Source organism: Microtus pennsylvanicus, chromosome 4 (genome assembly GCF_037038515.1).
Source record: "Microtus pennsylvanicus isolate mMicPen1 chromosome 4, mMicPen1.hap1, whole genome shotgun sequence".
Taxonomy (NCBI): Eukaryota; Metazoa; Chordata; class Mammalia; order Rodentia; family Cricetidae; genus Microtus; species Microtus pennsylvanicus.
The window spans coordinates 75,150,579-75,162,717 of NC_134582.1; the positions used below are offsets into that span (position 1 = coordinate 75,150,579).

Below are 12,139 nucleotides of genomic sequence, written 5' to 3' on the forward strand. Positions count from 1 at the left end.
GGAGAAGATATCAGCACAGTGGCCCTTTGGCAGAGCTTGTAAATCCTACTGGTCAACCACCCCATGCTTTGGTTTTCAGACACATCTACACAGACTAGTTGAATAAAGACCAACTCCAGACTTGATGTTGCTGAGCTCCTCAGCTCCATCTTGCCATCCTGCTCGATCGAGGAGATGGTCTATAGTTTACTGACACGGCACTTTGAGGGGTTAGGCATTAGAACACTCTGCTTTGTCCTGGGAAGGCAACTTCTTGCTTGGCTAGTTATGGAAGCTAAGGAGTGACTTCAAGATGCTGTCTGGCCAGAATTTGCAGAAAACCATAGAACTCTTCTCCTCCATCAGGCTTGGGTTTAGCCTCCTTTGGTTCCTGCAGTGATGCAGGAGCCTCCAAATACCAAATTATTATCAGGCGGTCTTGGGGGAACCTCTGGGCCCTGCAATAAAGTAGACAGACTTTCTATTGGAAAGTGCTCAGGAGCAATTCAGCCCTGTTCACACCGCTCTAAAATCTCACAAACCAGCTCTGGACTTGGTGAGCGAACATTACCACACAGCTCCTGGTAGTGCATAAGTATGTCAAAGGGCCTGATTGCTCATTGCTCCTCACGGAAGCAATCACATGCATTGTATAAAGAACCCTAATCTAATCGTGGTGTTGTTGTGTAAAGCAAAGCCGTGTGAGTACTGAAGCCGTCTCACTATGGCAAACCACTTGTAAGAGTGTCTACTGAGGAGTTCACAGCAGGGGATCCTGAAGATCCAGCTCAGAGGGACCCTAGCAGTCCAGAAGCCTGATCTGAACCATGCTAATGTATTCTTACTTGCCCTGCTTAGCATTTGAAATCTTGAGCCTCTCAAATAAAAGAACAAATGCCTCCTTTCTCTGGGAAATTTGGTCATGCCAGGCCCATGCCCCAGTATGGTCTTTATTATTTCATATCAGTTCCTCAAGATAGCCTGTTCCTCCAACTGACTTGCCTGATTCCTGAAAACTGGATGCAAAGCCTTTCTGCAACACAGCCAGTCTCAGTGCTAATCACACTGGGCTGAATCATGCGATGATCCGGTTCGGCCTGCGTGATGAGTCTCACCGCAGTCAGAGATCAAGCCATCGCCGCCACCAGTCCTCTGGTTCCCACCCTCATAGAAATCCCACGTCTAATCAGCAGACACTTAATGTACTGAGGTGTGCACTCTAGAATGTACTCTTTCAACTCTGTGAAAGGAAAGGGATGCCACTCTTGGCTACAAAAGATGTATAGTCTGAAGTCAACATCTTTGAATATAAAATACAGCTTCTGGGACACCCAGTAGACACGGTAGTGTATGGTCCAAGCCTGTAACAGACTCAACATGATGGCAGCGATACACTGTCCCTTGACTTTTGTTTTAAGGGCGTGAGGGAAATGCTAAGCTGTCTTTCAAACCTTTGAATTGGCTTTTGCCATTATCTATGCATCTTTTGGGAAGAGCCCTCCCCCACTTGAGATGTTATTAGAAGTTAGTTTGTTTAGGACATTGAATAAAAACCGCTTATCTGAAACTAATCTTTCAGAATTTCACAGAATTAAAGCAAGATACCCTTCTGTACGTCCAGTCTCTGTGCTTAATCATTGAAATAGTTTAACTGGGATGATTGTAATATGTTTAGTCAAAGAAAAGATTTCATAAGGCTTATTATTTTTTAAAAAAATGCTTAAATAAATCTGGTTAAGTTGCTTAGCACTTGGTTAAAAGTATATCCAATAAAATCAACATGTACAAGTTTGGTACCAATGAAAAGGGACTGAGAAGACTGTTACAAATTCATTGGTAACTAATACTTCAGCAATATATTGTCACATCTGGTCAACATCTGTTTGATGTCAAAAACCCACTGCGTGTCCTGTCATAGGTTATGGTTAGCAGTTGAAGTTGCTGTTTTCCCAAGACTAAAGTCGAACCTAAACCGGACTACAGACAGACAGACAGACAGACACACACACACACACACACACACACACACACACACACACACACAGAGCACAGGACAACACAGACACTGAAGGTTAAAGAACATACTGGAGTAAAGTGTGATGTTGACATGGGGGTGAGGGTAAGGGCAGGAAGAAAAGGGTAAAATCTTCTTCATTCCCATTTCTTTGATCAAGTATCCATGGAAGATGGATGATTTTTTTTTAAAAAAAAAACTTATTAAAAATCATCAAAGATAATGTCTGGGGAAAGTTAGCTTTAGATTATGCAGGTAAGACTTGTCTGAGGCTACTGCACTGGGCCTGGAAGGGTATGTGGGTGGAGGGCTCAGTGAGACATTGTAAGGAAGTACTAGCCAAAGAGACTTGGTGGTCTATGGCCCAGGCAGGAGGCTGGAAGCAGAGGGGAAGCTGGGGGTTCCATAACTCTTACAGACCCAAGTGTGGGGGACACAACATGACTGAGCCACAAATCCAAAGGCCTCCAGAAATAACCAAACTGCTTCCTAAAATCTCTGTGGTGTCTAGATTGAGGATGTGGCTTCTGCAAAAGTTTTCTTAGGACTCTGGGGTCACAAACCCTGCAGCCAGCCACCCACTTCCTCCGCACAATCACCATCCCTTTAAATGAAGGGATTTTTCTCTTTTTATTTTCTGAGGTCTGATCACTTGGTACTGGATAAGCACTCGGTGTGCTCTTCCCTGGGGTAGACTATCTCTCACTCTCAGTGCTCCATAGCTGTCTGTAGCTCTTTGTGTAGGCTTGAGGCCCTGTGGCTCTCTCCATCCACAATAATGTGTCTATTATTGCTTTTGTTCATTCATTCTTATTGCACACATTGGACCAATGGTCTCTGCCTGATGGTTCAGCCTTACTTCTCCATCAGAAAGGAAAGCAAACTTTGTGTTAATTGAAGTCAGCCTCAACTATCCAGCCTGGAGATGATAGAAATACACCACACACCCTAGTCCTGATAATAAGATATTCCTAGGGAGGACAATGGGAGAGACTCCAGATTCTCTTTCCACAGTATCTGTTTTGTCTTCCTGTTTGACTGTCATATATATAGATATCCCAAGGATCCTAGGCAATGCGGACCTCCACAAGGAATACCTAACTCTAAACAGTATCTCCTCTTAACTTGGTCATACCATAGTTATTAGAATCAATAGCACCATGATTTTGAATAACAGTCAATGTTCAAGGACTTTCCTAACCCTTAAGTCTCCTTTTGTCCTGCCATGTAACGAATTCAGCTAACACCTTCAGTGAGGCACAGTCTCACACAAACTTATAACAACGTTAACTCTGATGCTTGGTCCCAGCTCCAATCTTAAGCATACCTTGAAATAAATGCAAATGAATAGAAAGAAATGATCGTTTCTCCCTTATATAAGAAATATCTTATTGCTAAGCTTTGTGCAATGGGTTTTCAGCAAAATATCACTCTCCAAACCTAACTTTATAACTGTCCTCCTTAGCTTCTGAGACGGTGCGGCAAAGCAGCACTTAGTAGTAGGCAGGATACAGGGATGTAGTAGGCAGAGGACAGCCACCTCATCAGGACCAGGGAGCCCTGGAATCAGGGACACCTGAGATCCTAGCCCCCATGGCCTCTTCTTCATCCATGAGAGAATGCCTGTGTGCACTCATTAGGCTTGGAGGTTTCTGCTTCTCTTAAGGGCTTGCTCCATACTTTGTATCTGGTCAGTGGTTCGGAAGTTAGGGAAAGGGGCCTAAGCTTGCCCACAGAAGCTGACTGAGGGGCTAGCATAATTACTATAAAGGTGAAAGGTCCTCCTCCTTCTCATACTCATAACATTTGATGTAACAGTTGTGACATCACAAGGCCTCATGCTAGGAATCAGGACGAGAAAAGAGCACAGAACGACCCCCAAATCAATACCACCTGTATGAAACACGGAGCCTTTTTGACTGCCTAGAATGCATGCTTTAATTGCTTTCAATAAGCCAGATTTAAGTTACACCAATTGCCTGCCAACTATAAATTATGTATCTGCATTCTGGTGACACTTCTGCTTTTTGTCTACATCCTTCTCCAGATAAGTGTGCTTGATTATAGCTTCATGTTGACAAATGATTGCGGGAAATGGATTCCAAGAGAAGTCCATATCTGCCCACGGTTCCCAGCCCAGCAGGAGCCAAACCCTGAGAATCCCCTAAGTAAGCAATGCAAGAATCTAGCCGTGGGCCAAAAAGTGCAAGAATCCTCCAATAGTCCACAGACCCCATCCCCAGCCCGCCTCGTCAGAGGCCCTGATAAACAGAATCGTCGGAGCAGCTATGCAGCAAATGGGTCAATAAGTACAAACAGATGTACTCACATGTGTCTGGCTTGAGCTGGCTGTTGGTGATGCCAAAGTACTGAGGGTTTTCGATGACAGGAATCTTGGTCATTCCAATAATGACAGCATCAGGACCGCCCTCTGAAGAAGATGGAGTATTACTCCCATTGGAGATGTGGTGGAGCGGGCTGGCCGAGTCATCGTCGTTGCTGATGACAGAAGCTGGACCTGGAGTTAGGAGAAGCAGAGGCATTCTGTAGTTTAACGGCTTCAGTTGGACTTGGATTCACATCCATTCCAAATGTGTAACTTCAGTGGGTCTCAGTACGTTTAGGGTGTTGCCATCATCACTATAACCTGACGTTAAGACATTTCCCTCGCCCCAGTTAGTATTTCTCTCCCATTTCCCCCACTCCCGGTCCCAGACATCCACAGATTTACTTTTCCACTCTGAGCTAACAGACCTTGGCATTCCACCCAAGTGCAGCCAATGTAATTCATGACTTACACTTGGCATCCTGTCTTTAGGCTAACTCTCACTGCCATGCGCACTGAAGCTTCCTTCTCCTTGCTGAGTGAGCCGAAAGGGTACAGACATGGCACACACTGTTTATCTGTCCCTCCGCCTTTTGAGGATTTGGGACTCTTTGACTAATAAGAACAATGCAGTTGAGAACACACATGCCCACGTTTTTGTGGGGACACACGCCTCCTTTGCTCTTGTGTGACATTGGCAAATCCTAGGGGAGGCCCGGGCTTAACATTTGGAGCAACTAAACCGATTTGCAAAGTGATTTCCAAAGTGGCTGCACAATGTCGTGTCCGTCACCACCAGCGTGTGAGGATTCTGATTGCAATTCCACTTTCCGCACCTGCACTGCCGCCCCAGGACCTGGGGTTCTGTGCACACCTTAAGAGGACCCTAGCCCTGAACTCCTGGCACGAATCCAGGACAGCTGTTTCTCTGGGGACTTAGAGCCATGTTGAGAATTTGGGGATCTGAGTTTCTTATCTTCACTCTCTCCCTCACTTCTCTGAGCGTCTACATCTGCTTACAGCTGGGGGCTGTGTTGGGGAACACCCAGTTGTTATTTTATGGCACTGGAGTGAGATTAGGGATATGAAAACACGTTATAAACCTAAGTGTGCTTCATGTACATAGATGTATAGAGCCTATGACACCTTTATACTAAAGCAATAGCTTAATTATTTTCCATATAAGAATTGATTCTAACCCCAGACCTCACAACGCATGCCACTGTGCTCACTCCACTACATTTTGTCCGATCAACAGATCTGCTGACTACTCAGGACCAGCCGAAGTCAGCAGCCAAAGCAGATTCAGATAGATAAAAATGTATGGGAAGACTCCAGAACATTGAACAGCACATGGATAGGCATTCACATGTAGCAATCCAAGTCATTTACACATGGATCACACATGCCTGTGACATGCATGGAATGAGCTCACGGTCCACAGAGAGGGTGAAAGGGAAAGCCAGGCAGAGGGAAAGAGTGGAATCAGACACCCAGGCAAGGCAAAGGCTTGCTATGGAGGGATGTCAGGGTTGCACTTCCGCCCAAGGGACTGTGCTGTCAACCCCACCCCCGCCTTTCCCCCCAGCATGCTTCAGGACCTCTGTGTATTCTCCATTTACTCCCCATCCTTAATTACTTCCATGTAAAGCAATTACAAAAACGAAGGTTGTTTTGTCAGAGTCTGATACAGCTTGAATCCCTATTCAATATAGCGATAATCCACCCACCAGACTCTAAGATCCATTTTCCCCCTATGGGGATTATTGTAGTTTGTAGTGATAACAGTTGGACGTTCCCCAGCTAGTTGTGTCTTAAATGAAGTATGCAGGGGGGAACCTACTGCTATTACCGGTAATTCTTAAAGCAGTCTCTCAATGGGAGAGCATTTAAGTTGTGTTTAATAATATACTCTGGCTTGATTCTGCAAACATGTCCTCGCACAGCCAACTCAGAAGCCATGCAATGCTCAAAGCCAAGGCAATCTCGCTGGTTGTGCTCAACTTGTGCCTTGAGTGTCTGTGTTCGCAAACAGTGGAAACCCTGCCAAGAATAGCTGTAAGGACAAGTTCTTACTAATATCCCCAGCCATCTCCGTTGTGCGACCTGCTTTCCGACAAGCCTAGATCACTGCGGCTTCTGGCCGGTGATGGAGATGGAGAGGTGCCACACTCGGCTTTCTGTGCATTGTCGTAAAGCTTTCCGCCGTTCCTTCTGTGAGGCTACCAGCTACCAAAGCTTGCTACCCTCAGAACCCTCAAGGGAGGTGCAGTCAAGGCCGCATATTTCTCAAAAGATTCCAGACTCCACCTTGACCCCCATGGGTAGAGAAGCTGTCGTCTTCCATGTCTAGTCCATGTGTTGTCATGAAACTTCTCCTGGGACCTCAACCGCAGTTAGAAACAGATTGGCTTCAATTGGGTTTGTCTCTGGCTGTCCTCTGGCCCCAGTTAGCCTATGAGGATCACAACAGTGATTGCTCCAGGAATCCAGCTCTAACTCTCTTGCCAACTACACTCTGGAACCCCTGTACACAGTAACCTCCTGTTTGGGTCTCCTCCTCCGTGTCCACCAAAGCACACTCCCTGTTCCCTAACCCTCTAGCTAAGAATCAGTCCCTCACATAACTCAGTGTGAAGGGATAAGGGCTGAGAATGTGGTGACCGTGCATACGGAAGGGCCAACATTCCCTTCTGGCACTAGTAAAAAACCAGACAATTTTTCAAAAGCCTTTTCACTTTGAAGAGAGTCACCATTGACAAATGGAGTATCAGAAACCTCCACAACTCATCAAAGGAATATTAATTCAACTGCTGTTCCCTTCATTAGTGCTGTTCCAAAGCCTGGAAGATTGATATGGCTGGCAAGGTTGTGGGAATTAAGACCATTTTTCTATGAACATTTTAATATAAAGGCACACAGTGCACAGCCAAGTTGGGAGGGGAGAAAGCTCCCGATGGGGACAATGAATGTCTATATAATTTGACAGCAGCCTGTCTGCGCATTTTATGATTTGTGTCTTTGTGTGTCTGTGCACGCAGTTTAGCAGACACTGTGAAAAAGGAGACAGAAGTCAGAGGCACGTCGCAGGGTATTATAAGAAACTCATATGAGAACTTGAAAAGTGTATTATAGTAGTAATACAAAGTTTAAATTGCTAGGAATGTACACTGCTACTGAATTTTGGGTAGTTAGTTCCCATAACAAGGCTGATAAAGGGAGGTATACACAGAAACATTTTAGCTCATTTTTATTTCAATATAAAATAAAAAGAAATACAGAGAGACATTGCTTTCTCTCATCAGAGCTACATGATAACAATCCTATATATTTGATTTTTTTAGATGTTTCTAAGTCTAACTAAACACATTTTCCAATGATTAAAATTCTCATCTGGGAAATGAGCTTCCTTCTTAATACCAACAATGCCTTCAGTGGAGGGAGAAATTGCTACTTATAAGCAACTACATATATTGACCACGCTTTCCTTTGTTTTCTAGGGGCTGAAGATTTGGCCTCTGGGACCTGCCACCCAATCTGTAGATAAAATAAATGCCCTGCCCATCAGTGCATCTTCCGCACACCTACCAACATAGCCTCCACCTCCAGTCCCCGGCTTCCTATGGTCTTCACACTCCAGGCCACCATCGCTTGTCCTATCGCCCTAAGGCTGATGCCATAGAACTCAGGGGAGCATGGAAGCACAGAGCCTGCTGAGTTACTGCAATCAGGCAGACCTAGATCTGCCTCCTCTGCCTCCCTGGTTCCTCCTCATGAAAATAATAAGAAAAGCTCTTGTTTCCCTGTTCCCTCCACCTCCTGACTGACCAGGGGTCTCTGTGTAGCCACACACCGTGGCATGATACGTTCTTCTTAGAAACTCCGAGTCATAGACTCTCTTTACAGTGGCCCTATCTCCTAGCTGTTGGCCCCCCCACACTTCACAAATACAAAAAAAGGCCTCTTGTGGGCTACAGTTGAGACATTCTGAAGAACAGTCTATGCTGCCACTTAAGAGGGCCCGAAGCACTTTTGAACATCTCTAGGGCAAGCACCTGTCTGTGGTTAAAGGTATCTAGAAAGTGCTGAGGTGGCACAGTGGTTAGCTTTACCATCCTCGCAGGGAAAGAAGACACCACCTCCAGGGCTGTGGGAGAACGGCTCACCTTCCTCGGCACACATATCCCGGAAACAACCAACTCTATGGGCTACCTGGAGTTGAAAACCCTCTGATGGCTCAGAGAATGATGGGCTATTTCTGAACTGTGCCCATCGGACGCTTCCTAGAGCCTCAGGTTACTGGAGCTTGGCCCCCTGCCTTCTTTCTGTTGATGTTTTTCCCCCTCCCAAGATTTTTTTCTGGAAAGTCTGTCTCAGCCTGAACTTGGTCCCCTGGTCATGTGCAGATCACTGAACAGACACTGCTAGGGAATGTTTGACTGGACCAGGTCCCATGTCAGGGTTAAAAAGATAAAGGAAACAGGCTTCTATCAGGCAGTGTTGCACACAACTTTAATCCACTTAGGAGACAGAGGCAAGCAGATCTCTGTGAGTTCAAGACCAGACTGATGTACAAAGTGAGTTCCAGGACAGCCAGGGCTGTTACACAGAGAAACCTTGTCTCAAACAAAACAAACAAACAGACAAAAAAAAAAAGGAAACAGGCTTCCTTCTATGGCTGGCGAACGCAGGACAGACAGCTGAGAAATGGGTAGCTTTCTTATACATGTCTGTGTCTAACTTTGCTACAAAAAGGATCAGCAACCAAGAGTCTGCTCGTGATGATCAGATCTCAGGAAACCACAGGGATGATACAAAAAAAAAATAGATAAAACCCTGCTTTTTTTTTATTTTTTGCCTTCCATGTAATAACTTCTATTCTTTGTCTTTGTCCACACAGAAAACGCCAAGCAGAGAGGAGGTCCTGGGAGAGCACACCTGATTTGGGTCCTAATGGTGAGCCCACACCATCTGCATTCACCGCACGAGCTACACGCTCTGCACTTCTATTGTCTGCATTCGGTCTGAATGCAAAGGGAGAGAATGCAATCAAGACAAATCACAGTGTCTGGATGTGGAAGTCTGTTTGTGAGGGAAAAATCGCCAGATGAAGTGCTCATTTGCCAGTTTGGAATTCTATTGCATCGTAGCCAGCAGAGCCAAGTTAGGAGCCAAACTTGCCCAAGCTTGCCTGTTCAGCCAACAACTGTACACTGAACTGGGGCCTTGATGTCGTTCTAGTCTGCATCTCTAACCTTCAGAAGCCATCACTGCCAAGAGCAGAGACAGCAGTCGGCGTGCCCACTGGATTAAAGACAAGGCAGCTTCAAGCATGCAAACCTACTTACTATGGAGTTTGCAAAAGTAATGCCTTTTCTAGAAAAATAAATAAAACAAGCTAGGTCTTCTGCTTCAACAGATTTAAAACTGGGAAGACAGAAAATAAGTTAAAACCCAGTGAATAGAGAAGCTGAGACCAGGGAATAGAGAGAGGACCTGAGACCAGGGAATAGAGAGAGGACCTGAGACCAGGGAATAGAGAGAGGACCTGAGACCAGGGAATAGAGCGAGGACCTGAGACCAGGGAATAGAAAGAGGACCTGAGACCAGGGAATAGAGAGAGGACCTGAGACCAGGGAATAGAGAGAGGACCTGAGACCGGGGAATAGAGCGAGGACCTGAGACCAGGGAACAGAGAGAAAATCCGAGTAGGTTCTGCGGAGCCAAGCTACAGGAACTCAATAAAGTTAAAGGAGGCCTGACTACTTACCCCCTACCCACACCTTGTCTCAACTTCCCCAATTTCAAACCATGAGATATCTAAAAACCACAACAAAACATAAACTAAACTTCGAAACTGGAAGTTAGGTCTAAACCGGAGAAAGTCGACTGACCTTGGTCATAAATCTCAATAACATGTCCCCCTCAAAAAAGAATTTAAAAAGTAGAAACCACTGGAGACCAAGACTTCCTCTCAGACCTGGGAAGCTGAGTTGCAGATTCCTGTGTAAACACTTGTATTTCAGCCCGAGAACATGGAAGTTCAAACCAGAAAGAGGCCAAGGAAATGGCCCAAGCCTGGGGTTAACAACTCTGAGCTGCTGCTCTTCTTTCTCATCTTCTTCCTTCCCCCCAAGTGGAGAAATCATTTCCTCACCTTGAATCATCTAGCAGGACAGCTGTGCGGGGCGAGGACACACAATTCACTTGGCAAATGTGCCACAGCTTTGCAGCAATGTGGGGAAATAATGAGGGAAAACAGACCTTATCGGAAGCCGAGCAAGGTGACAAAGGGCAGCACAGTTCCTGGGCTGTTAGGGATCTTGGAACACTCCATGCCTGTCTGCTGCTAAGTCACTGCATGAAGGGCAGCGTGAACCGTATGGCACCAGACTCTACTGGGCACGCATATGCAAGACCCCTGCTGTTCGGAGGGTCCCCATTGACTAATGGCACATTGAAGCATCTATTCCTTGGACTCAACCGTTGCCTTAGGAAACCTCTGGGTTGGAAAGTATTTTCTATACCACAGAAAAATCTATGGTTGTGGACCAGTAAAGGAGCAGAGGCAACCTAAGTCATGTGCTTCTTTGCTCTGGGGATCTACAGTGATCTCCATGGTCAGTTAAGGCTAAAACTTGATTCAAGAACTAGTCACGTGAAACTCTCCCTGTACTCCAATGATGCTTCACGAAATCGCTGCCCTGCTGGTTGCGGGTTTAAGCTTAGGCCTTCCCTTCCCAGAATCCTGCACTCCAGGCTTGCTGCCTAAGCTGATATTTATTTATTTTACTAGTTAGTTATCATTGAGGTGTGGGGAAAATAAGCCCTAGGCAATTCTGTGTGTGCTGAGTTTAGGCCTCAGCCAAAAGCCGACCTTCTCAAATGATTAAAGGTTATCTAAATACTTCCTTCCAGGGCTTAGAAACCAGAAGGAAAGTTGGGTCACAATGCTAAGCCAGATAAAGATCTTTTACAAGGACACACTGAGCCTCACACGTGAGAGTGAGTTTGGCCCAACAGTGTACTCAGAAGGTCCACTTCCCTACTGGTCATTTTTAGGGGATTTTGTGCATCTGTTTCTTTGACGGTGGTGAGAACCAAACCCAGGCTTCATGCATGCTAGACTAGTGCTCTACCACTAAACCACCTCCTCATACCTCAGTACTTGTTTGATTTATCTCCAGAAAAAAATAAAATCATAGCTTGCATATTTCGAGACTGTTTTCTTTCCCATTTCAGCAATTTTCCAGTCACTTTTCTTTTGTACAGAGAACCCAATAAAGGTCAGCACTCACCTCTCACTGACTATGCATTTGGGGATTATTTCTTCTGTAAACTTACAGAAAACATTGTGGCATTGAGCATTTAACACATCTGAGGCGCCCACCCCCTTTCGAGCATCACTCTAGTAGAGTAAATCCTGTTAATAAATAGAATTGCTATTGAAGACAGCTTTGAGCTATAGAGTCTCACTTTTACCAACAACACATGTTGAGGAGGCTATTTGAGCTCTAGCCCAATGTGCAAGTGAGGGCGGGCCACTTCCTACTTCCTCTCTGCCATTCGTGTAGCTGAGGAGTGAGCCACTTCCTACTTCCTCTCTGCCATTCATGTAGCTGAGGAGTGAACCACTTCCTACTTCTCTCTACCACTCCTGCAGCTCCACCCTACTGAGCTGAAACTTGGCAAACTGCCTCCTCCTGTCCACACCCTTGAAATCACTACCACGCTGCTTCTGGCATGATGCTGCCTTGCATGGGAGCATCAAGGAACACTGTAGCTAAGAAAGCACAGGCATGCCTCTTGTGCAGCCCAAC

At 45.6% G+C, this 12,139-nt stretch overlaps 1 protein-coding gene across 3 annotated transcripts in view; it reads right to left on the reverse strand.

The window, feature by feature from the left end:
• Positions 1-12,139, reverse strand: part of Ntrk2 (neurotrophic receptor tyrosine kinase 2) — a 326,602-nt gene that overhangs the window by 139,480 nt on the left and 174,983 nt on the right. For all 3 annotated transcript variants that reach the window (XM_075969423.1, XM_075969425.1, XM_075969422.1), the window contains exon 13: positions 4,323-4,511. In XM_075969423.1, coding sequence (XP_075825538.1) covers positions 4,323-4,511 — 189 coding nt within the window. The remainder of the gene's footprint in view (positions 1-4,322; positions 4,512-12,139) is intronic.